The 26,684-nt window shown below is 37.7% G+C and overlaps 4 protein-coding genes across 7 annotated transcripts in view; 3 read left to right on the forward strand and 1 right to left on the reverse strand.

The window, feature by feature from the left end:
- Positions 1 to 241: 241 nt before the first annotated feature.
- Positions 242 to 9,169, reverse strand: LOC115448925 (serine/arginine-rich splicing factor 1A). The gene is given in 6 exon segments (XM_030176554.2): positions 242 to 2,854; positions 3,094 to 3,170; positions 3,420 to 3,557; positions 3,925 to 3,992; positions 3,995 to 4,149; positions 8,826 to 9,169. Coding segments are annotated over 6 exon segments (726 nt in total). The 5' UTR covers positions 9,005 to 9,169; the 3' UTR covers positions 242 to 2,745.
- The window catches only part of LOC119188876, a 28,010-nt gene continuing 2,437 nt past the window's right edge, over positions 1,112 to 26,684 (forward strand). The window contains exons 1-4 of one of the 2 annotated variants that reach the window (XM_037437003.1): positions 1,112 to 1,250; positions 1,827 to 1,830; positions 22,570 to 22,574; positions 26,362 to 26,379. In XM_037437003.1, the coding sequence (XP_037292900.1) occupies positions 26,362 to 26,379 (18 nt within the window). In that variant the 5' untranslated portion in view covers positions 1,112 to 1,250; positions 1,827 to 1,830; positions 22,570 to 22,574. Of the gene's footprint in view, positions 1,251 to 1,826; positions 1,831 to 6,805; positions 6,810 to 22,569; positions 22,575 to 26,343; positions 26,380 to 26,684 lie in introns of both variants that reach the window. The other variant, XM_037437002.1, reaches the window with a different exon arrangement.
- On the forward strand, positions 9,189 to 11,448 carry LOC115448928 (dynein light chain 2, cytoplasmic). 2 transcript variants are annotated; one of them, XM_030176559.2, is made up of 3 exons: positions 9,189 to 9,532; positions 10,342 to 10,465; positions 10,726 to 11,448. In XM_030176559.2, the coding sequence occupies exons 2-3, from the start codon at positions 10,358 to 10,360 to the stop codon at positions 10,885 to 10,887; spliced, it is 270 nt and encodes an 89-aa protein (XP_030032419.1). In that variant the 5' UTR covers positions 9,189 to 9,532; positions 10,342 to 10,357; the 3' UTR covers positions 10,888 to 11,448. The 2 variants fall into 2 exon arrangements, with proteins under 2 accessions (XP_030032419.1, XP_037292906.1); XM_037437009.1 differs by lacking the exon at positions 9,189 to 9,532 and adding an exon at positions 9,790 to 9,878.
- On the forward strand, positions 15,422 to 24,998 carry LOC115448915 (phenoloxidase subunit 1-like). Of its 2 annotated transcripts, XM_030176541.2 has the most exons (15): positions 15,422 to 15,561; positions 16,699 to 16,825; positions 17,561 to 17,753; positions 18,253 to 18,355; positions 18,790 to 18,910; positions 19,384 to 19,589; positions 19,955 to 20,083; positions 20,571 to 20,694; positions 20,997 to 21,161; positions 21,548 to 21,676; positions 21,864 to 22,039; positions 22,485 to 22,630; positions 23,065 to 23,300; positions 23,540 to 23,754; positions 23,966 to 24,998. In XM_030176541.2, the coding sequence occupies exons 2-15, from the start codon at positions 16,715 to 16,717 to the stop codon at positions 24,090 to 24,092; spliced, it is 2,181 nt and encodes a 726-aa protein (XP_030032401.1). In that variant the 5' UTR covers positions 15,422 to 15,561; positions 16,699 to 16,714; the 3' UTR covers positions 24,093 to 24,998. The 2 variants fall into 2 exon arrangements, with proteins under 2 accessions (XP_030032401.1, XP_030032399.1); XM_030176539.2 differs by having other exon boundaries at positions 23,540 to 24,998.

Genomic DNA, 26,684 nt, shown 5'->3' on the forward strand with positions numbered 1-26,684 from the left:
GAATGTTGTTATTACTATGACAGTATCGAAAAGCCAATCAAAATACATAATAGTTTCATGAATCTGACATTTGCAAATGAATTTTATTATTGCAATTGAATAAGGTTGTTTACTAGCTTCAGTTACTGAACTAAATGAATGCCTATTTCCAATACTTCATGTTAATTTAATAATCGAAAATCAAACACAGATCGAATGCAATGACTAGAGTTCTAGACGGAAGGGTAACAATAAAACAAAATTAAATTTATTAGGGAATTTATTAAGTCCATCAAACTGTGTTGGTCTTTGGAATGCAGATCCAGTATCTAAATTACAATTATTTTGCACAATTTATAAATCTATGATATAAGGTACATCGGGCGGGTGCGGCCGCGCGATGGTCAACACTTCACTCGAGCGAGACTCGTCTAAGGTACAGTACATATGAGAGGACAGTATAACCAGACTTGTGCACGACACCGGCGGCGTCCGTCCGCGAACACTCTCCCTCGCCTCGTCGCAGGTTTATAAAGCTCCAAAAGCATGCTAATTACACTGTATGACACTGAGATTGTTAGGTCTGACACACTAATATGAGCAAAGCTAGTTCCTATGCCATCGTCCTACGTCTAATATAAACGGCAGACATCGATAAGCAAATAAAGTGTGAGTTAAGGATCCAAACAAATATTAATTGATACGTCGGTACCGAGCGTGCACTCAACAGAAGTTATTTGCAATAATTTGAACGTCATACCCGCGGTCCGTCCGACGGTCCGACGGTCCGGCGGTCCGGCGGTCCGGCTCGCAGCGGATCCAGAGACATTCCGAGTGCATCCCGCGCAGAGACTAATCCGATCCTACCCGCGATCCGTCCTCCCGATCCTAGGCATCCTGACTCACACCTCCAGCCAAGCACATCCAATGATCCACAGTGGATGAAACAAAAGAAAACCTTTTTAATTATCTGGCGTCAAACAATTCATTACATCCTCGACTCGCCGCGTCGCCCCGCTGCCACAACACGGGCCAGTCTGAAGTCAGTCAACACCCGCCCTCTACGTCCCCGTCACCCTCACTCTGGAAATAATAATAAATGCGACGCCGCTCGTAACTAACTTCAGACCGGCCAACATGAAGCGTATTGTTTTCGAGTATGTCTGACTTCCGATAATTGCACCAAGCGTTATACGCGCATATCTCTCAACTGTCAATGCGGGCGGGAATCGGGCGTTGCCGTATTCAGTAAGGCGTTAACAGACGTGTGCGTTTAACGTTTGACACGACATTCGGCTGTGCACCGCGGGTCGGCGGGGCGGCGCGTCTTGTGTTACCGACGCGTCCAAACTCAATATTAAGCATATAAACTTCACGTTTTTTAAGGACAATGAACGTAATTTTTATAGTTTCATCTGTTCCAAAAAAAAAAACTTACATCATCGCTATCATTCGTCGGGTGAACTTAGTCTTAATTGCTATCGCTGGCACGAATTGCATAAACATTTATTGCCAGTTAAATATGTCCGGTAATCAATAAATTATTCGATTATTGTAATCGATTTCATTCGTGCTCGCGATATCGATTAGGACGTGGGATTGAGTGTGGACGCTTGGTGTGGTACATGTGTGTCTTATTTCTAAGGGCATAGGGTTGAGTACAGAGTACAGAGCAAGGAGGCAGAGCTTGCGGCTTGGCGGCGACGGCGGCGGCCCGGGCAGCGCTGTAATAACATCGGCTTCAGTGTCGAGTCACGGCTCACAGCTCCAATATTAAAAATGTGGCACATCCTTTATAATCCTCTATGGTCCAATTTGATTTTTTTTTTGTGAAAAACCAGTCAAAGTCTTGTTGGTTGTTGTAAAAGATAGGTGGTCACTGTTATTGGTTGGTAATGGGACCGCACTTTACTTGCCATCAGGTGAATTAAATAAGGTCCCGAATGTGTTCATTCAAAACTGTTTATATTATGTTAAAAAGTAAAATGATTATATTTTATTGGAACACAACAGTAAATATTTATAAATCTTATCCATCAGGCAGAAACGGGGTTCAAGACATCTTTGTACTGGTATTTTCACAATCTTCAAGAGAATTTAGAATGTTCCATCTACCTTCATAAGTTCCATACAATTCCAGAAATAATCCATTTTATGCAGCATTTAATCCAATGGTATATTAATATGCGTCCTCCTTAAATAGGTGAGTTGCTTGTGTCCAATTGTGAGTAATAAGTTATGGTCCTTAGGGATAGTTTTTCAATGGCCAGAGGTCTGATTTGAAAATCTTCTTTATCCTTGTAGGTCCTCCAAAACCGTGAGGGCAAAAATTACTTGTGTATGGGATTAGACTGCTAAGGGTATTGTGACAACTTCATATAATTTGGGACAATGTATTCAAAATTTTCTCAATGTTCCTGAATTCCAATAGACTGAGTATCCTTTTTGATTCTTTTATTACGGGATTTGTAGTCGTACCGACCGGAGTCAAGTATATCCTGGGTGCGAGGACAAGATCCAAATCCAAAAAATGTGCTGAGCATCCGAGATTGCTGTTTTAAGATCAAGATAAGTAATTTACTGTATTCAAATGGGAGTGCAATGAACTGTGTGACATCATTAGTGTGACTTTCTGATGTTAAGTGTTAGGCCCGTAGAAGTGTTTAAACAACTGATGTTATTCATCGTACTAGACGCATAGGTATAGTGTGGGTGTGTGCTGCAGTAGTGCGCGTGTACATACCGTGCGGGCGGCAGGCGCGGTGCTCAGTAGGTGTGGTCGCGGGAGCGGGAGCGCGAGCGCGAGCGCGAGTAGTCGCGGCGCACGGGCGAGTAGGTGGGCGAGCCGCGCCGCCGCGGCGAGTACGAGCGCGACCTGCCCGACACACTGCGCATCTTCATCTCAGCACCAGCGCTCACCACCACTCATACTCACAATATCAACGTGTCAAATTATCTACATATGCTCCTCCCAACAATCAGTATGGAGCAAACTAATTGACTGTTTCAACCATGAACATTACCTTCATGAGGTATGTTTGGTGTCATTTGAAACTTCTTTAATTACATAAGATCAAAATTGAATCCTGTTTGAGTACATAAACACGCATTTACCTGTCACCGCCGCCTCCGCCGCCACCGCCGCCGCCGCCGCCGTAGTCTTCTTTCACGCGTATATATGTTACCTCACCCTGAAGAATGAATAAAAAACATTAATTTGTTTGTCTCCCTTTACCTCCAATAACATTATTCTTGACCGTTTTTTAGTAACAGAGGTACAATGTACGCAGTACACTTTAAAGAAAATATAAAATGTTTACTTTTGCAATTATATTAAACACCAGTTGTCAAAGATAAATGCCAATATCATAACATCACTTTAATTAGACAAATCTTGTGAGAGACAGTTGTAGAGACAGCGTGACAGTTTGAACCCTTACCTCGTGACTTCTGAACCGCGAGTCGTCCAGTTTCTTGACGGCGTACTTCATGTCCTCGTGGCGCAGGAACTCCACCACGCCGGTGCCGTCCTTGAACGTGTCCGCGAAGCACACGTCGCCCGCCTCGCGCATGTGGTCCTACAAACACGATAGTGGCAATTTAAATATAATTTTGAATTGTTTTAATTTGTCACTTTTCATAGGTTTTTTTTTATGGAATGATGTCCTTCTACATTAGAGGTTTTGTATAGATAATTTTATGTACCCTGCATTTTTATATCAGTGGTGGTTTTACATTAGGTAAACAGTCAGTTTCAGTAACATTTAAATAGTTTTAGGATTTATGTTGTGTTGACAAACTTTAAAATATAATACATATCACATAATGGGATTAAACAATGGCATTGAAACACTAAAAGTAAATATAATTTCATTGTTGGTTTCCTACCTGGCTTCACTGATAAGATGTATATGTGTGAGCCTGTGCAGCGGTAGTGGTGCTCACCTTGAGGTCCTGCCACGAGCCGGAGGGCGGCAGGCCGGTGACGAGCACGCGGTACTCGGAGCGGCGCGCGGGGGTCCGCGCCCCGCGCCGCGTGCGCCGAACCGCTCCGCGCCCGCGCGGCCGCCGCGCGCGCCGCCTCCGCCACCGCCGCGCGGGAACTCCACGCGCAGGCGGTAGCCGTCGTAGTCGTACCCGTCGCGGGCGCGCACCGCGTCGTCTGCATCCCTGCGATACAACAAACATAGATCATGAAGTTGCGTTAGGAAAACGGATTTAAACACACACTACGCCCAACTGCTTTTGCCAAGTGTCATTCATCCCATCACGGGTTAGGGGGCGAAACTATCGCCATATTGTGCATTAATTCCAGACTCTAGGCTGATGCTAAACACAAACCGAATTTCGCTATGGCTGACTAAAACCCAACTTAAGAATATATTTCTTCTCTAGTTTTCATTTCAAGTCACATGACTGACTTCTTCTATTCTTGGAGTTCTAATCATAAACAAAGCATGTAACACCATATCCATAATAACATTTATGCATCACATATCCTCTATATATAATACTAGCTTTTGCCCGCGGCTCCGCTCGCGTTATAAAGTTTTTCAGGCTAAAGTTTTCCGTTATAAAAGTAGTAGTTTCCCGGGAGCCTATGTTCTTCCCAGGATCTCAAACTGTCTCCATGCCAAATTTCATCTTAATACGTTGGGTAGTTTTTGAGTTTAACACGTTCAGGCAGACAGATGCAGTGGAGGACTTTGTTTTATAATATATTTTATAGAACTTTTTAAGAGGAACAATCCCGTCATACATCATTGTTGCATAACTCTAACCCTTTACGCAGCGCACGCAACGGAAGCTCTCAAAACTAATAAATTGTCCCCGTTTTTGCAACATGTTTCATTACTGCTCCGATCCTATTAGTCATAGCGTGATGATATATAACTTAGAGCACTCTACAAACAAAGGGCTATTCAACACAAAAAGAATTTTTCAGTTCGAATCGGTAGTTCCTGAGATTAGCCATGATTGCTCCGCTCCTATTAGGTATAGCGTGATGATATATATCATATAGCACTCTACGAACAAAGGGCTATCCAACGCAAAAATATTTTTTCAGTTTGGACCGGTAGTTCCTGAGATTAGCCATTACTGCTCCGCTCCTATTGGGTATAGCGTGATGATATATAGCCTATAGCACTCCACGAACAAAGGGCTATCCAACGCAAAAATAATTTTTCAGTTTGGACCGGTAGTTCCTGAGATTAGCCATTACTGCTCCGCTCCTATTGGGTATAGCGTGATGATATATAGCCTATAGCACTCCACGAACAAAGGGCTATCCAACCCAAAAAGAATTTTTCAGTTTGGACCGGTAGTTCCTGAGATTAGCCATTACTGCTCCGCTCCTATTGGGTCTAGCGTGATGATATATAGCCTATAGCACTCCACGAACAAAGGGCTATCCAACGCAAAAAGAATTTTTCAGTTTGGACCGGTAGTTCCTGAGATTAGCGCGTTCAAACAAACAAACAAACAAACAAACTCCTCAGCTTTATATAATAGTATAGCTTTTCCCGCGGCTTCGCCCGCGTTATAAAGTTTTTCAGGCTAAAGTTTTCCGTTATGAAAGTAGTAGTTTCCCGGGACCCTATGTTCTTCCCGGGGTCTGAAACTGTCTCCATACCAAATTTTATCTTAATACGTTGGGTAGTTTTTGAGTTCAACACGTTCAGGCAGACAGATGCAGCGGGGGACTTTTGTTTTATAATATATTTTTTAGAACTTTTTAAGAGGAACAATCCCGTCATACATCATTGTTGCATAACTTTAACCGTTTACGCAGTGCACGCAACGGAAGCTCTCAAAACTAATAAATTGTCCCCGTTTTTGCAACATGTTTCATTACTGCCGCTCCTATTGGTCATAGCGTGATGATATATAACTAAGAGCACTCCACGAACAAAGTGCTATTCAACACAAAAAGAATTTTTAAGTTTGGACCGGTAGTTCCTGAGATTAGCCATTACTGCTCCGCTCCTATTGGGTATAGCGTGATGATATATAGCCTATAGCACTCCACGAACAAAGGGCTATCCAACACAAAAATAATTTTTCAGTTTGGACCGGTAGTTCCTGAGATCAGCCATTACTGCTCCGCTCCTATTGGGTATAGCGTGATGATATATAGCCTATAGCACTCCACGTACAAAAGGGCTATCCAACGCAAAAAGAATTTTTCAGTTTGGACCGGTAGTTCCTGAGATTAGCGCGTTCAAACAAACAAACAAACTCTTCAGCTTTATATAATAGTATAGATATATAGATTTCAATACTAAATTTGATTCCACATTTAAGTTTTATTTAAAGCTACTTCAGTTAGCTTATTATACAAGTAAGTAATGCAGAATAAATATTAACCTTCAAATCATACAATTAACAATGCTCCATTGTACTAACAAATAGTACATTGTGTGGTAATACTTTTATATCATGCACAATGTTAATTATATATTATGTACTTTTAAAATCTTTACATTAATGTATTCTTATTTAGTTGCCTCTAGAGGTCAATATTGTTTGGACTTTGTAAGTAGATCTCAAATAGAAGGTATCAAATACTTTTAAAAGATCTATAGATATTAAATGCAAATAAAATATTTGTACATACAAACTACTGAGAAAGAAAATATCTATAATTTGTAATATTTATTTTTTATAAAACATATTTTTTACTCACTTTATGAAAAATAGAGAAGATTTGTCAAGAGGACATGTTGAAAAAGAGTCTTGTTGTAAGCAGTAAATTAGAACTTAAAAACCCACCAGAATAGTCACTAGCAGTATAACAGTGTGACATGAATTTAGCAGTTGTAAGCCGAGTATCTCTGGTGACTAGTGTGGAATTTATTGAGGTTGATGATACTGTAGTAAATAAATACTCAACTATAACAAAGCAGAAGTCTTATTTCTTTTTTTAATTAATTATTAGGATATTGATACTCTAATAACTTTAGGATCTTTAAAATTGATCCATTTGCTACCATAGTGCCACAATTTGAAGCTTTTCAATTAACTCTTTTCCTACATACATACGGTTCTTGCCTTTACTTTCCATAACTCTATTTATTTACTGGGAATAAAAAGCCAGTCTTTGATACAAGTAAAGCCATGAGGAAGAAATGGTATTTGATTAAAGTGTAATTCCTTTTTTTTATCAAAGTCAATATAAACTACTTTATTAATTGTGATAATATGACAAAAAATATTTTGTCATACTGATACTAAGCTTATGTTGTCATTATTAATTTATTGATAATATTTATTGATAATAAATAACTTCCAGACATTGTAAAATATGTAGTAATTTTTTAGATTACTTGTATTCATTTTAAAATAAGAGTTTAATGTTATATAAATTGAAACTTACATAAACATGTTAATATAAATATAATATAATATGTTCTTTTAAAATTTTTGATGAAATACTGAATCAAAATGTTTGTTTTTTCCGTCCATAGTCTAGTTTTACATCAGACTGTTCTGTATAAACAATCTATGTAAGAGTATAGTCAGCATAAGTACAATATTAGGAAATTATTTACTTACGGTAAGGACCAATGACTTATCATGAGGTCTAATCATTTTAAGTGTGAATACTGCCTGTAATTTCTTGATAGATTTTGTCATAATTTTAGCTACAAATATGCAGTTGCTCACAATTATTTGTTCTCAATTAATGCTACGCAGCTGTATTCTATGTTAATGTTACTTAAACAGTGCGGTACAATGAAGTACAGTTGATATGGCTGAAATTGTTGTTATAAACATTTTCTAAATATTATTTTCCTACTTCCCATATTATAACACTGATATACTGCATACTTAATAAGATAAAGTAAGGTACAATCAATTATCTGAAGTTTTATCAATACAGTGTTGTTAAAATAGCGCGATATGATGGGTAAATGCATCAGTCTCTCGCCTGGGAGGACAATGAGCATGTGATGGAGAAACTTGTCTTTTGGGAACAAAACCAAAAACAATGTCACTGAAAACAATTTTTATATTTCATGTTGTGTAGGCTCCATGTTCAATAAATTTGCTACATGCATTTACAGTGCAGTTACACCACTATCTACATAAAATTAAATTATCTTGTGTCTGTACTATAACCTTAAATAAGCTTACAGTTCACATTTTTTTGGGAATCAACTTGTACATGAAGACCTACAAGCAAAGCCTTAGCAATAGCTGTTTGGACTGCAATTTAACTTGACGATTCTGATTTTAAAACGTAAACTAGCATCTTTAATTGCGGGTAGCAGAGCATTTAGTTGCATTGCTAAAATTCAAGAAAGTGTGAAGATTCCTACAACCATACCATTAAACAAGATTTAATTTTATTATCTAGACATTGAATTTTTGATACAAGGCAATATACTACTTAGAAAATAAAGTTAATAATCTTGGCCTTTTTAATGCAACACATCCTAATAGTAAGCAGGAAAACCGCTTTGCAAAATTTCAAGATCAAAATGTGTTTATAGGCTTATATATTTGGACTATTGTAGTCTTATTCCCGATACAAATACATATTATATTAATGATGTGAGACAACATAGATAAATAGAACAGTATATTGTAAGCAGATAAATGGTGCGTTTAAACATGCTCGAGGCTTATAACCTTAAGTGACCTCGATAAACACCCACGTTGATGATCCTCCCGCCACAACAAAAAATACGTCAGCCTAACAACTTTTTTCATATATTAACAAAAATACAACATATTATATTTTATGCGTAGTGTTGTGGTAATAATATGAGCGTTCCACTGCGTAATGTTAATCGACGCAATAACTAATTATGTATCCATAACAAAATATTGATCCTCACCTAGGGTCCTCGAATTCAACGAATGCGAATGGCGGGCCTTTCCTATTTTTCAGGTCGACGAACGTAACTTTCCCGAACTTATAAAACAGGTCTTGGATGTCCTTTGTTCGTATGTCCGGTGGCAGGTTCCCGACGTATATCCTGCACTCATTTCTATTACTGCTGCTTCCACCAGACATTGTGATTTTATCCTTCTTATTTAGGCAGAAATTTTACTTAGAAGAATACTATTTGTCCGTTTCGTTTCCTTCGGCGTTTCTCAATTTTTGGACCTAATCAAATATGGCTTCCTCTGATAGCAGGAAACGGATGTTTGAGTGTTGATATGGCACTTGTCTATGGACGTCGAGGATATGTGTACCATAAACAAATTTAGGTTCCGGAGATACACAGTTTTGGTCAAAATAATAAAATAGAATTTACATAAACTTTTTAAAATCATTGACAATATGCTTAAATTTATACAAAAGATTTTCTCATTTATATCTAATAATATTGGCCGTAACATAACATGGTGAAGAACGCATCCATAAAATTTATATTTCGAATGTATTTGAATTTAGAACGCCCTCTGGTGGGTGAACCAAGATATTTTCGCTGAAAGAAGCCTGTGAAAGAATCCTCTGGAAAGTAGGCAATACTCAATAGGCATTGAATCTGGTTATCAAAATCTTTACGTGAGAATTTGTTCGTAACCCGAAGGAAAAGTGAGTATTTCTTTATTTTTGTGCTTGTTTAATGTCCCTGCATAATGTTTTATAATAATTACAGTGATTTCCATTGTTTCCGCGAAAATATATGAAGCTGTATAAAACTCTGAACGATTTATATCTGCAGTGTTTTAAGAAAATGTGCATCAAATCGCTTTTATTGATTATACTAGCCGTGTTTCTATAGGAATAATCTAGTTTAGGATTAGTTTCAATCTTTTTCGATCTCGAGCCACTTGAACGTGGGTGCCTCGTTTCTAATTTTCTTGATGACGGGTATTAGCGCCAGTGCTTCCGTTAGAATTACAACAAAAAAGTCTTCGCAGAGCGGTGAAGAAACCAGGTAATGTCCAAAAGGGTCTGAGTGACCAAAAATTAAGCCCCCCTAACATTATTGCGGACGTAGGTGTTTCGCACGCAATTTTGTAAAGGGCGCGCATTGAATTCCCGGATTTCGCGCTTGACCTTTCACTGGAGGTTATTTATAGCTTGTTATTGAAAATAAACAAATCGATGTCTCCCCCTCTGGCGCAGTGCGAAGGAAAATCAATCTTTTCAAATGTTATCTATTAGTCGTTTGAAAGGTCGCGAGCCGATAACCCACTAGGTAATCACAATCGATGCAAATAATTGAGAAAACTTGGTGCAGTCCATTGCTCGGTTTTTATCGTAATACAAACACGTTTATCTAAATTAGAGCCGGTACATGTTGTTACTTTGTTGTTTCTTTCAAAACAGTTCTGTGATAGCATGATATCATAACTACAGAAATGATATGCCTTTGACTGGTAAAATTTATTGTCCAGACTAAAAGCAGACAAGATGTGCGATCGCAAAGCAGTGATCAAGAATGCGGACATGAGCGAGGAGATGCAGCAGGATGCTGTTGACTGTGCCACTCAGGCACTTGAGAAGTTCAACATTGAAAAGGTAAGGAATTTAATCTTTATATCACTTGTAAATGATGTAACGGTAACAAGTCCTCACTTTATAGCTCTTCACTAGTACTAAATTGGTAGTATCCATTGAGGATGTTGCTACGGCTTGAATGCAGACAATACTGTCAATTGGTCGTGAGAACATGTCTGTTCACAATGATTCTCATGGTGATAGTAGTGGTTTTCCTGTTGTGGTTAGTAATATTCATTAAACATAGAAATGGTAAATATATAATGGTAATTTGTTTACAGGACATTGCTGCATTTATTAAGAAGGAGTTTGACAAGAAGTATAATCCGACATGGCACTGCATCGTAGGCCGTAATTTCGGCTCGTATGTGACCCACGAGACTCGCCACTTCATCTACTTCTACCTCGGCCAAGTCGCAATCCTGCTGTTCAAGAGCGGTTAGACAGTGTCGTGCACTCTCAATATTTTTTTGTTAACAGCAGACGCATTATTATCGGGTTCAGTAACTTCTGTCGCCGCCCGTGCAGCTCCTCGGCGCCGGTCACATTCCCAGTAGGTGCACAGCCTAGCCCCGGCCCGAGTCAGCCTGCGGCCGACGACAGAGCTCTCAAATTGTATTTATGGAGCGTGAGGTCCTCTTGAGTGTATGCGTGAGTGAGTGAGTGTTTGACACGAGCCTCTACACTGTCGATATTTATTCACGATGCTGGACATTAGCTGCGTCGACTGTCTTCACTTCTTAGTCCCCGGCGCACTTGATGTATGTTTGTACTGTGTTAGCTATACTTAAGGATCAATATTGACTTTATGAAACATTCACTTCTAGTGTATTTATATTAAAGAAAATTTTAGTTAATTATTCCTAGACTTATACCTAGTATAGTGTAAAAGTCATAATTATGTTAGTACCTAACTAAATTTATTGTTTAATTTCTTTGTTAATACATTCACTGGAGATATTTTCAAATACTTCTATGATTATTAAACTTTCTTACAAACCGTATGGCTACCGTTTTATTTGCTTTGTATCAGTACTCTACATACATACCTGTAAACACTATTTTCTTATATAAAATTCATGTACCAAAGATATACCTAGTTGTGTATTCCGTTTGATAGATGAAATAAACTTTTAAATGTGTAAAACTGGGTCAATTAAAATTCCTTTTGACTTCCACATTCCCGTTGAAAGCGTCTGGCGCCGTGCGGTGAGTTCTCGCGGGATGTTACATCGCAAATAACATTACCGAGACGCGTGATAATGAATACGTGAGGCTATTATACAATTGTTAATTACAAACGTGACGTCATTCTGTGGAACACATTGATACATCTGCTCTCCAGTAGTATTACCTGATAAGACAATGATACAAAACTGTACTTACAAGATGATTTACGAGGACGTTAAATTTATGGTAGAAACAAAGCAGCTCAATATGTAGGGTACAGGTAGCTATATCTCGTGTCTGGGTATGGGTGCATTAATGACGCCTTTGCTTACCCTTTCGGGGACAAAAGCGTGAGATGAGCGTGTACGAAATAGAAAATTTAGAAAATATTGTGAAGTTATTATACACACACAAACACACAACATCACGCATTTATCCCCGAAGGGGATTGCTGAGGCGCAACCAGGGCACCCACTTATCGTCAAGTGTGTTCCGTCCCATAATGTGATAGGTGGCGAGCCTATAGCCATATCGGGCACAAATTCCAGACTCCGGGTTGATACTAAGCTGAAAAACCCAAATATTACTTTGCCCGACCCGGGATTCGAACCTCAGAGTGCTGTCGTACCGCGAACTAGGCCACCGAGGCAGTCCCAGTGTAGTTATTATATTAGTTCTAATATGTGAGAATATGTTAGTTCTAATATTATAGTACCTTTCTAACAATAGTGTAGCTACCTTTTAGCTTCTTCCTCGCGTTTTAGATGCTAGGAGGTAGGACTACGAATACTAAATGTAAATTGCAATACATTTAGGTACCAGGATTATTGCAAACGATGTCCATATTGTACCTCTGTAACTGCTTTTTATAAAATTAAACCATTCTAGAAAAGCTTAGTTTGGGTCTGATTAGAATAACGTGTACGCGTCAAAATGAGCGTTTGGGGCGTCGTCGGCGCTTTAAGCTTCGCTCTCGGTTTCCGTAAAAGCGGTAAAAGCCGGAGAGGAGATACTTTGCAAATGACCAAAATTTACCAAAAGTGTTATTTTAATAAAATTCCGCATATCGTCGCTAGACACCAGCGGGAAGGGGAGGAGGAATTATTATTATTATTCATCTCTGTCCGTATAAATGGTTGTATGTCTTTAAACAGACATCTATAATCCAAGTAATTCTATCAACAAGTCCAAATTTGGGTATATTGTTTCGCATAAAACAATTACTATCAAAACATCTATTGTGCACAGTAATGTTATATACGGGGTCATTTTGACATTTGTAAATAAAATTACATACTTTACTTCCTGAAAACAATACATACCATTTTTTTTATTGCATTGAATGACTAGACGAGCTTGCGTTTGCCTCATGGTAAGCGATACGATCGCTCATAAACAGTAGAAACACCATCCAACACCTTGAACAAAGTATTGTTTGGTATTCCACTGCGCTCGCCAGCCTGAGACATTAGATGTTAAGTCTTATTATGTCCAGTAGTTACACTAGGTACAATGTGCTTAAAAACGGAACACAACAGTGACTACACCCTGTTGTTTTGACGGTAGAAATTGACACTGTGGTGGTACTTATCTCAGAGTACTTATCCAGGTTGTTCTGATCATAAATATAATATAAAAAAGTGTACATTTCAAAGGAAATAAATATGAATAAAAAGTAATTTTAATGTTACATGCTCTACGCCACTACAACTACACGAGGAGAATTTGTTAGAGCGGCAACATCATACTTTCAGTCAGATATACACACACATATCATATTCGCACTAAACTACGAAATGATTAAAAAATCAGAAATCTAAAACCGTGATTTTTAGTGAATATATTTGTTATTCATGAATAATTTTTGGCATAATGTTAGCAGAGGTAAAGACAAATGTATGATTTCATTTAGTAATTCAATGTAAAATTCAGTCAGTATAAATAGAAGAAAACATTAACACAATAGACACGAACATTTATACAGCTTCCCCACTCTGGGTGGAGGTACATAGGTAGTAGAAACGGCCTTGAACTAGTTACAGCCTTCCTCTGATGCCGGTTGAAGTGCTCGGCAACATAATATAAATCGATATAGGATGAGAAAGGCTGCCTTTATTCTTCGAATAGCAATGAGGCTTAAGGGACACAGGTAAGCTTAATACTTTTAAAAGGTGTAAGTAAATTTGAATAGTTACACTTCATCCGAGTAAGGATTGCGCATTTGCATATTATTTTAGTAAAGATAATACGAAATGTATAAAATTTTATGCATTTTACATCTTATTCCTCCAATTGCAGTAAACTACATACATAGATACCAATAAAACTCCCGTCAGGCATTTGAAATGCATAATCCATTAGGTAAGTATGTCTCTACAGAAATAAATTATCATATTTTGTCTACACAATTCATATGCATACTTATAAAAGTCATATTATTATTATCTTGAAAGAAATAAAAAAAACACTCAATACACATTGATAGGCAAGTTAAAAGTTCTTTATAGCATGAAGCTCTACATTCTTAATACACCGGGCGGCGCGGCACAGAATTAAGTAAGCGTATATTTACAAAAATGTGAGATTTATGTCTGCTCAGTGTCGTGTTTATTTAGTGTTACAATAGAATAAGTAAAATAATGTTATTGACCTAACTGCAGCACTGCGACTTCCCAGATTAGCGATGGTAAATAAATATTTTCTTATCAACAAATTCACACTAATTCCTACAGATGTCACTATTATAAGTTTACTACATTAACTATGAAGTGGGTAATTATTTGAATCGTATAATCTAAAATTTCTTAAAGTATACTCCTTTAAAATTTCAAGTTACTTTTCTTAACTATTGCAATACGTATTACCAATTAATGGGATGGAAAAAAGCCCCGTAAATCGTGGAGGCGTAGAGTCAACTCTATAAGATGTTCATAATATGAAGACGCAGCGTGGGATATAGGCGAGTTCAAACTATTTTATCGTGTGTTAAGTACACAAATTGGAATGCGTTTTAACAACAGAACTTGCGATATATATAAAAAAAATGTAATAAATACCCAGATGGACGTTCATAACATCTGAGAGACCTACCTACCACTTAGAGACTTTCACAATGCAAGTAAATCTTATCCGGCAGTTAATGCTGAATGCACTCTTCTTTACCATTTGGAATTTTAATGTTGGTGTTTGGTCGCCCTATAATATAAGTATTAAATGATTACAGTTTACTTATACGTATATAGTGCATACAAAATACATTACGAAATGCCCTTAGTGTTTCAACTAGCAATACCATGTAAATACTTATGTCGCTAATGATAGTATCAATACACATCAATACTAATATCATGTTTAGGTGTGGATAATAATAATAATATAATCTTGGCTGAACTTTTCTTTTCATAGATAAAGTTACGCTTTTAGCTACGTAGAGGTCGGTAGAGGCGTAGATAGTTCACGCATCATTCACGAGCTTACTTCGCTCCATAAAGTAATATGTAGTAAGCCTAATGCTACACTGGCGCCGTTTGTACTTACGGGCAATATCTGAAACGGAAAGCGATTACCTGAACTCCTTGCCTGTTGTTATTGTTGGAAATAGATAAAGCGGTCGCATATACTAAGACGGATCATTGCATACGACAAACTAATCACCTAATTATGTTAATGAGTCCTCATTATAATTAAATGGCTCCGTATATTCCATACAAGCCATATTCAAAATGTCGTGCAATCGCATAATCTAACCGCAAGTCCAAAATAACAGGACGTCCGCAACGCCCCGATAGCCAAACCACACTATGATATCGTTGCACACGCTGTCGTTGTGCCGTGTGCTTTACCAAATAAAAGCTGGGGTCGACCCCACAGAGGCACAGTTGAGCCGTGTTTCACGGCTTACCCAACCCAACTTAACCTAGTCTACTTGTATTTTCCTGATAGTTTTGGTGAGTACTGTTTACATTATTTAGTAATTTCGTAAATCTTAACTAAGTTAGTGTGTTCAATAATTTCTAGAACAAATTATTTAAAGATATAAAATAAACGATTTATAGAAAGCTATTCTTATTCTCTATCTTTCTAATTATAATTATCATCTCTAAGTAATTCGTAGATTTTTTTGTATTATTGAGCCTTGTACCGATTAAACTAACGCGAGCAAGAGATTCTCTTTTTGTAATTGTGTGGTGAAAATCAGGGTGATATTTTATATTCTTGATTTATGATTTAAAACCAACTTTGATTCTTTTTAATTATTTTGTGTGTTCTTTTTTTGAATTTGAATGGTTACTAAAATATTTATTCACTAGTTGATTTATCAATCCCTTACCGTAGTAGAAGAGGCTGATGCTGAGTATTGCGACAGTATTTAATACGGGGCTGGAATTTTTATATTATATTGTTAGAGTTATTTATACCAACAGTAAAATCATAAACACTACATATTGCATTTATATTTTAAACCTTCTGTAAAAGAAAATATGGGTTCAAATTCTGTGTTTCACGAGGGCATAGGTTTGCGTGCCTTGTAGTTCTCAAAGGTTAATAAACAAAATGGTTATTAGTATTTACTACTTTGTGTTTTTTAAATTTATTATTTTTTTATTCATATTTCATATAAAACTATGTGTTCGCGTGCTGAGTTTTGTGAACTCGTTATGATAATATACCTAGTTGTTAATTTCTTTTTAATACTAGCTTTTCTCGCGACTGCGCGTGCGTAAAAAGGTTTTTCCGAGATAAAAGTAGCCTAGAGCACTTGGGAGTTATGTAGCTTCCTATTAGAGAAAATCAAAATTGGTTTAGTAGTGTCTGATATTAGCGTGTTCAAACAAACAAACTCTTCAGCTTTATATATTAGAATAGTTTGGGATATTGTATTGGAACTGACACCAGTTTATAAACAAATCAGCTATTGCCCATGGTTTAAGCCACTTTTGCCGGGATGGAAACTAACTGATAGCATTAAGGGGTTATGTAGCACCATATTCGTAAAAGAATTTAGAAAAAGTTTAGTTTTGTCTGTAGTAGGTATCTGTAGGAACATTTGTACATAGATAAATATATGATTTTATTTTTTTCAGGTCTGAAGAAAGCAAGATGACTGATGCAAAAAATAATCTGTTGTATTTCTTCGACCGGCCAAATGAGCCTTGCTTCATGCAAAAGGGAGAAGACAAGGTTGTCTTCGAAATCCCTGACCATTACTATGTAAGTACTATGTTCCTTTGAAACATATTTTTTACCTAACTACAGAGAAGTAAGGACGCGTAATGATTTTGATATCTATTTCTGTAGGCACTGAATTTAACTTGTGACCATAAATATGCATTTTAAGTCGCTTTATTAATTTTTTTTTAATTGTCAACTAGCGCCACCTATGAGCTTAGTCATGAATTAAATTAATAATAATATGAGAATTGGTGGCGTAGTTGTATTATGGTACGACTACAGTGCTAAGGTCGGGTAAAATGATATTTAGATTTTATACAATTATCTGTTATTTGTGCCCGATATGGAGGTAGGCTCGCTCCTTCTCGCATCGTGAGACATAATAAACACGGCGGGAAGTGGGTGTACCAGTAGCGCCTCTGCCAACCCCTTTAGGGATAGTAGGCATGAGTGAGTATGAACATAACTTTGATCTAAATGAACTAATTTATTTAATTACTACCTGAACCGACAGACGTCCCGTCTTAATTATGAATTTGCAGCGCGCATTCTGTCAATCGCTGACAGTTATTTCTAACAATGACAGTTTTCTTAAATTTTCTAATTTTCCGCGATTTTTTTTTATTTTTTCTTTCATAAGAACCTTCTCCTAACGATAACAAACACAACAAAAAAAAGTGAAATCGATCCAGCCGTTCACGCGTGATGGCGTGACCAAGGGAAATAGGGATTCATTTTTATATATATAAATTAATTTGAGTATACCTTTCCCAGCCGGACAAATACAAGAGCCTATCAAACACGCTGAGCAATCGGTTCGGCAACGAAGCGACCAAGCGGATCCCGATCCGTAACATCACGCTGCCCAACCTCGAGGTGCCCATGCAGCTGCCCTACAATGACCAGTTCTCGCTGTTCGTTCCCAAACACCGCACAATGGCCGCAAAACTTATTGATATCTTTATGGGTATGCTTTCAGAAATGTTGCTATGCTTTTTTTTTATTGTTTTGAATGACGAGACGAGCTTGCCGTTCGCCTGATGGTAAGCGATACGACCGCCCAAGGGGAAACACCATCCAACACATTAAATTACAAAGTATTGTTTGGTACTCTACTGCGCTCAACATCCTGAGACATGAGATGTTGAGTCTCATTATGTCCAATAGTTACATTGGCTACAATGTCCTTCAAATCGGAACACATTGTTGTTTGGCGGCAGAAATAGCCATTGCGATGGTACCTACCCAGGCAGACTCTCACATATGAGAAGTCTACCAATTGGACAAATTCCAATAACAAGTGATAATCGTCTACAGATCCACACAGATCACAATTGGGGATCACAAATATACACAGGCGTGTATATCCGGTGGTACGTAACCGGGCGGATAATAAATATATCCTATTACCAGCAAAGATACTGTAAGTTTGTTATTTGTTGTGTAATGTATTTTTTTTTCCGCAGGTATGAGAGACGTGGAGGACCTGCAGTCAGTGTGCTCGTACTGCCAGCTGAGGATCAACCCTTACATGTTCAACTACTGCCTTTCCGTCGCTATCCTGCACAGGTACCCATCTTCCCGAGTCTTATGCCTCATGCGCACTCTTAATATTATAAAATAATTACCTATTCTAAAATTGTCGATTGGTGGAAATCGTCAAAAAACTAATTTATGTTTGCGACCTTTTCTTTTTTTAGTTTTTTTATGTGATTGGTTTCATTTTATAACTATTTTTAATTATTTCTATTTTTATAGCAGTTTAAAAAAAGATCGCAAACAGAAATTAGTTTTTTGACGATTTCCCAATATATATCGATATGTGCTACTTTTTATCGCGGGAAAACATTTTTACGGGAGCGAAGCCGTAAGCAAATGCTAATAATAATTAAACAAAAAAAAAAACAAAAACATCTACAAAATAAACTTTTACCTCCGGAGAGATTTTTATACATATCTACATTTTTTTTTTATTTAGATCTTCGTTTTGTTTTTGTTTTCAGGCCTGACACGAAGGGGTTGTCCATCCCGACATTCGCGGAGACATTCCCGGACAAGTTTATGGACTCGAAGGTGTTCCTCCGCGCCAGGGAGGTGTCCAACGTCGTCATCTCCGGAAGCAGGGTATGGAAATTTAGCAATAGAAATAAATAATTATAGATTTAGGTGCTGTTCTTTACTGGAAAAATCATTATATTGTATTACCATCAGATTTTTGTGGGTATTTTGTCGATTATTTTAGAGACGAGATTAAGAATTAGCAAGAAGTGGGTAATTGGATTTGCGAGTGTATTATTATAATAGCCTTTCGTAGGTAATATATATTATAAACATTTCTTTGCAATTCATATTGTAATTTCTAAATATTTAAAAAAAAAAATTACCTAAGATTTCGTGCATTAATATTAAAAGGTTGGTAGTGTAATAACAAGAGTTCTAGTCTTCGAAATCCTCAATGTTATTATTAACTTACCCTTTGGATCGGAACTCCCCTAGTAATTCCTTAATTTACAAATGCTTTTCTTCGATGTTCCAACCTTATTTCATTATCATCCTTCCATCTTATTTTATATAATTAGCCTCAAATATTGATTTAGATGCCAGTAAACGTGCCGATAAACTACACGGCCAACACGACCGAGCCGGAGCAGCGCGTGGCGTACTTCCGCGAGGACATCGGCATCAACCTCCACCACTGGCACTGGCACTTGGTCTACCCCTTCGACTCGGCAGACCGCAGCATCGTCAACAAGGACAGGAGGGGAGAGCTCTTCTATTACATGCACCAGCAGATTATTGGCAGGTGGGTCCGAGTTAAAAATATATATTGAGAAAGGTGGTGGAAAGGTGTCAGTTCTGAAGTCCAGAGTAGTCAATTTTCTGTCTGAAAATTTATGAAAGTTAAGAGCGTTAACAATTATTATTTATACAAATGAAATAAATTAGAAAAACTATTACTCGTGTTTCGTTTAGTTTGGTTGTTTATATTATAATTTAGCAAGACATTGTAAGCTCATTTTGCGTAGACGGGACCGTTACCAGTTTGTTTTTTTTGGTAAAATGTTGATTTTTCGGACGATCAATATATTATCTTTATTTTATTAAGAGTGCGATGTATATTCAATCAAATCAACCCAATCAATCGACATACTCCAACAATTTCTGCAGGTACAACGTGGAGCGTATGTGCAACGGTCTGCCCCAAGTCAAGCCGTTCTCTGACTTCTCAGCTCCCATCGAGGAGGGCTACTTCCCCAAGCTGGACTCGCAGGTGGCCAGCAGGACCTGGCCTCCTAGGTAATACTCACTTTAGTATTAACTATAAATTGCTGTCTTTACTGAATAATCTGTGGCCTTGGGAGTTGTGAACAGGCCGAACGCCTAGGGATCCGGGCATCTTAAGGCCGAGAGCTTAGTTTTATCATTTATGAACGCGAGAATGCCCGTCAAGGGAGCTTATCTGAAAATTAATTCTTCATAAAAATTTCGATAATAGTCTGCCAACCCGCGCTAGATGAGTGTTCTAGACTAAAGCCTAAACCCTCTCCGTGGTAGAGCCTTTGCCTCGCAGAAGGCAGCATAGCGAACCGGTTAGCGTACTCTAATATTGTAGTCTATGTTCTATGTTGTTCTATGTTGAGGGGCTCCTTTTTCACTTAGCCTGTAGCAGGTTGGGCTGTTCTTCGTGGGATGCTGGCTATGGATCTAGCCAACCCAACTCCTTCCAGAAGCGCAGGATCTAATCTATGTACGGTTTTAGGTGAAAGTTTGTTTCTTCCATCAGGTTCGCCGGGAGCGTGTTTCGCAACCTCGACCGTACCGTGGATCAGGTGAAGATCGACGTGAGAAAGCTGTTCACCTGGAGGGACCAATTCCTAGAAGCCATACAGAAGATGGCTATCAAGATGGTAATGATCTTTGTAGAATTTATTAGGCTATGTTCAGACTAGCAAGGTCTTGCACCAATATATTGCGCAAAGACTTTCAGATGCGTTTACATTAGCGGAAATATTTCAATAGTTTTATATACACGCGAGTTTGTCTTTATTATTAATTATTTTTTATTGCTTTGAATGACGTGACCAGCCCGCCGTTCACCTGATGGTAAGCGAAGCGTACATATTTTGTATGCTATGACAACCCAGACCTAAAGCTGGATCTGCCCTTGGTTTAGGCCCTTCTTAAATAAAATAATATGATTGTCCCGCAGCCCAACGGCCGTGAACTGCCCCTAGACGAGGTGACGGGAATCGACATGCTGGGCAACCTGATGGAGTCGTCCATCATTAGCCCTAACAGGGGCTATTATGGCGATCTGCACAACATGGGCCACGTGTTCGCCGCCTACACCCACGACCCTGATCATAGGCATCTGGTGAGTCTGGAATCTCACAATAACAATTGAAGTCTTATTTTGTTCTTTTTACTAGCTAATATATCGCATACCTTAAGAACTAGAGTAAACTAGCGCAAAATTTATATATGTTCTGTTAAAAATCGACCTTCCAAAGCACGCTCTATAATCCTACGACTAGAAAGACAAAACTTAATTTTGTTAAACCATTAAAAAAACATAGCATAATCTCATAATTTATAAATTGCAAACAAGCACTTTATAAGCCAGAAAGCGAAACCTAGATGTTTCAACAACTTTAGTTATATTTAATGCCTAATAGTGAAACTGTATTATATCTAAATGTATATTATGATGCCTGCCTATACCTGAAAAGAGAGTATTAGTTTAATTATTTGTTTTTGTAGGAACAATTCGGCGTGATGGGCGACTCGGCGACCGCCATGCGTGACCCCTTCTTCTACCGTTGGCATCGGTTCGTCGACGACGTCTTCAACATTTACAAGGAAAAATTGACGCCTTACAGCAACGAGAGGGTAAATATTAACATTGTTATTCTTTTCATCATGTTCAGGTCTTATGAAATAAATACTTCAATGTGAAAAAAGCATACCGTGTTAACCTTTCACGTCGAATAAGACTACATAAAAATGGTATATATAAATATATATATAAGAAAACATTGAATAAATGTGTGATACTGCGTTGCACTAACGTTGTCAGCTGGACTTCCCCGGCGTGCGCGTGTCGTCGGTGGGCATCGAGGGCGCGCGCCCCAACACGCTGCGCACGCTCTGGCAGCAGAGCACCGTCGAGCTCGGCCGCGGCCTCGACTTCACGCCGCGCGGCAGCGTGCTCGCGCGCTTCACGCATCTGCAGCACGACGAGTTCCAATACGTGTACGCATACTCTACAATGCAATGCAATACAATACATACAATACAATACAATACAATACAATACAATACAATACAATACAATACAATACAATACAATACAATACAATGCAATACAATGCAATGCAATGCAATGCAATGCAATGCAATGCAATGCAATGCAATGCAATGCAATGCAATGCAATGCAATGCAATGCAATGCAATGCAATGCCATGCAATGCAATGCAGTGCAGTGCAGTGCAGTGCAGTGCAGTGCAGTACAATACAATACAATACAATAATAATTGATATAAATTTCGTAAATCTATGATGTACAATGGGCCACTATTTCATGTTTTCTTTTTCGGGCCGAGTCAATAGCTATTTACCCATTACATTAGCCATGTTGATCCCATATTGTTTTACAACCTCCCATCTCATTTCAATATTACCACTTTTCCGCCACAGCATCGAGGTGAACAACACCACCGGTGGCAATCTGATGGGTACGGTGCGCATCTTCATGGCTCCGAAGGTGGACGACAATGGCCAGCCGATGTCCTTCAACAAGCAGAGGAGACTCATGATCGAGCTTGACAAGTTCTCGCAAGCACGTGAGTACATTTGGCGGTAGTCTTAATTTTTATATCTAATAATTTTTCTATCTGATAATTGTGGAATATGTGGCAGGGAGCAGAACCTGTTTAAATATTTACTCCCCCCACCAACCCTTTAGAGGTGGGATGGTACCTGGTATATTGTCTATTACTTTGACTATGGTCACTTTGACATGCTAAAATTTATTAACTGGCCAAGTCTACTTATATATATTCTACTTTTTAATCATCACACACCCTTTACGAAAATATCAGAAAGATTTCTCACAATAAATTCTAGTTTATAATGCAAAGAAAAACGTACAGATAAGTTGCTTTACTTTTAAAACAACGAATGCTTGTCTTTTATTTTGTAAAAGGTCTTCCTAAAGGCTATTCCCGCGAGGCATATTGAGTAATTCATAACCAATTTTCATTCCCGTTTCTTCCAGTCCGTCCCGGCACCAACACCATTCGCCGCCGCAGTGTGGACTCTTCAGTCACCATCCCGTACGAGCGAACCTTCCGCAACCAGTCGGAGCGTCCCGGAGACCCGGGCACCGCCGGGGCCGCCGAGTTCGACTTCTGCGGTTGCGGGTGGCCACACCACATGCTGATACCCAAGGGCACCGCCCAGGGCTATCCTGTGGTGCTGTTTGTTATGATTTCCAACTGGAATAACGATAGGGTGAGTTTAGATTATTGTTGCTGTAAATAGCACTGTATTGACATATTTTTCTCTTCACAATACCCCTCGTTTATGATTTTAGTATTTTAACATTATGACTTAATTAACACTAAGTGGACTCATAAACGTTTGCCTAATAATTTCGCATAATTTGTCTGTATTGTTAACTTAAGAATTCTACCAAACTACTATTTTACTTTTCTACCTATTTAATTAACTACTATTTTACCATTATCCAGATCGAGCAAGACCTCGTGGGCTCCTGCAACGACGCGGCATCGTACTGCGGCATCCGCGACCGCAAGTACCCAGACAAACAAGCGATGGGCTACCCATTCGACCGCAAAATGGCAAACGACGCCGCCACACTCTCAGACTTCCTTCGTCCCAATATGGCGGTCCGCGACTGTTCCATTCAGTTCAGTGACACTACGGTCGAGAGGGGACAACAGGGGTAGGTGTAAACCGTAAAAAGGGGTGGATACCACAACATCTGGTACAAACATTATAAAATCAAGCTCCATGCATGCGTTTGAAAATTGCGGATAATTTTTAAACCATACTTTACCATAAACATTATACCACACTTGTTATCTACCCCCTTTTCGCACTTAAAGCCGGTAACAACGTATTAAACGTCCATTTCACATCAGATTGAGTGAAAGATTGGTTCAGACCGATCGGAGGGAGCGTTCCTGCGGGTGCAAAGACCTCACTGCCGACGAAATAGACGCCCTCATACGAAAACCTTACTATTATACCAAGTGTAACCATAAACACCATATATTTTAAGAATATAGTAAAAATGTAGTAAATTTTTCATCGTGGTATAAATTTTTATCAAAAATAATTGTGAAGTCAAATTTAGAATGCAGTAATCTGTGATATAGTACAGGATATTCTACCAATTTAGTAGAAATTTATATTTAAATAATTCCTAGCGCCATTTTGGAACGCAGTTTAATTTGAAATCACATCATAATTAGTATCAAGTATATGAGTAAAGTGTAAAGTATGAGTGTAATATTATTAATTAACTAACTTAACTAAATTAACTAAATGATTGTAGGTTTAATTTTCTTGGGATGAAAAGTGAATATTTATATAGGCTACGAGATTTGTGATAGTTTTCGTAGCTGGCCAATTTGAGACTTGAACACGATTTTCTCTTAATTACAAAAAGCATCACTTTGAGTATGTATTAATTACTTTCTAACGACATCTAGAGGTCTAATATGTTGATTATAAATAAAGTGAGATAACCACAACTATTTTTTTATAGACTGATCGAGGTTCTGATAAGAAATTAAACCTATTTTGACAATATTTTGAATAAGGAATACGTGATTCAAAATGGCGTTTACTATAATTTGAAATTAAGTAAATACAGTAATTAGAATTGTATTGTATAACTAAATAACAACATTTGACATATTTTAAATTAGATTTACATATAGTACTACAAAATTTTCTACTAAAAACTTCCAAAATAAACTAATCATGTAAAGGGTTCAATACGTTTTCGATTTCGTTGTTACTGGTTAACAGTTAAAGGCAAGTTAAATGGATTCCGAGACCTAGGTTAAGTGCATGCTAGATAATAAAATGGGTCATTAGAAGTTAAGTAAACTTTGTAAATATTGTACATATTTGTATGCTTTTGAATTTATAAGACTGAATAAAATAAGCCTTTCACAATATTTTGTTTTATTCAATAGAGCATATTATTTAGTATTTATGTGATTGTTACACAATCTACCGTGAAAAAATAAAACTTCCAAATCATGATTTGCACGTTTTAATACAAATATTGCTTATTTTCTGTAAATATATTCGTTTTGTAAATATATCTAAGGACGCTGTGACGTCTTGTCACACGAACATTGCAAATAAGAAACGACTTATTACCAATTATTGGTAATAACTTTTGGAGCCAAAATTTCGACCTGATGTCCAATCAGTCCATTATAAATATATAGTTTTATTACTTTGGCTTTATTACATTTTAACACGTTACTAAGTGAAACATTATGTTTAATAGTAGAAACAAAACATTCTTTGCTTTGATATTCCGAAACATAATTGCAAGAATTTTTAGACTTTTGAACTGATAGAGTCACACTTTTCTAATTGTCCCAGTAGCGTAGTTGTATTACTGTACAACTGAATTACCGAGGCCTCGGATTTGAACCTTCTGTCTAGAACAAATCACAATAAATGTAACCGAATGACAATGGGAATTATCAGTCACAAGGGTTTTGTTCTGGTTTAGCATATACAAACACCTGCACGATTTTTATCTGAAAAAAAAAATGATGATATGTAGTTCCTACTATAGTGAGTAAATGCAGATGCACCTCCCTAAAAATAACCTTGGCGGCGCCAGTGACTCAGTATCAGCCCTGAGTCTGGTATTTGTGCTCGGTATGGTAATAGGTCTCATCATCATCATGGCTGCATGTGGCTCTTTTTCCTACTCCTTCGGGGATAACATACGTGAGTTTGTTTGCGTGATTGCTGTGGGATAAAATGACTCTCATCAAAACTACAGAGAAATGGCAGCTAGCTGTTGCGTTTTCTATGGTGGAATATGGAAGTCTCGCTCTTGCCAATACCTATTTATTTCTTTCAAGGCACGCAGTCCAGATGATTTTAGAATTGATTGTCCACGGTCATGGGTACGCAATATTGAACGTCAGGTGACTAGGGGCCGTACCTAGCCAACGTATCTTTCTATATTCGTTAATACTAAAGTTATGTACCGGAATATATCCTAACGATGTCACTAACGATTGTAAAAAGGCATCTATCTTGCCTATGGCTTTAGGTTTGTCATCAGCCAGATCTCACATAATTAAAAAAATACTATAAACATTGACTTTCAATTAGAGAAAATTGAAGAATAGATAACGTAAAGGCTATCTGTGTTTCGGCGCCACTGTTCATTACAACTAAATACGAATTAATAATCGATAGATTCATTTTTAGTGATAACAACGATTGCTGGCTTGCAATGTAACTATTTAAGGAGACATCACGTTAGTCTGGGCCATACGGAAAGATGAGGCGAATTGCACAGGTTCGTTGGACTCTTACACAACTTCGATAATAGTTATAGTTTTGTGGAAACTAAAGATTCCATGAAAAATTTACCAATTTATTTCTCTTATTAGTATATAATATAATTTTAGATATTATTCACAATAGAAGTTCATGTAAATATTAGCATTGTATCATTTAGAATATTATCATTAATATTTTTGTTCTTATTTTAAGTGGCTTCTTTTATTTTTAATCAATAATCATTGTATGTAGAATATTAAAAAGTATAAAGAGTTTTGTTGAATATTCCATTGCTTTAAAAATTTTCATCACTTCGCCTCA

This window comes from Manduca sexta, chromosome 9 (genome assembly GCF_014839805.1).
Source record: "Manduca sexta isolate Smith_Timp_Sample1 chromosome 9, JHU_Msex_v1.0, whole genome shotgun sequence".
In the NCBI taxonomy this organism is placed as follows: domain Eukaryota; kingdom Metazoa; phylum Arthropoda; class Insecta; order Lepidoptera; family Sphingidae; genus Manduca; species Manduca sexta.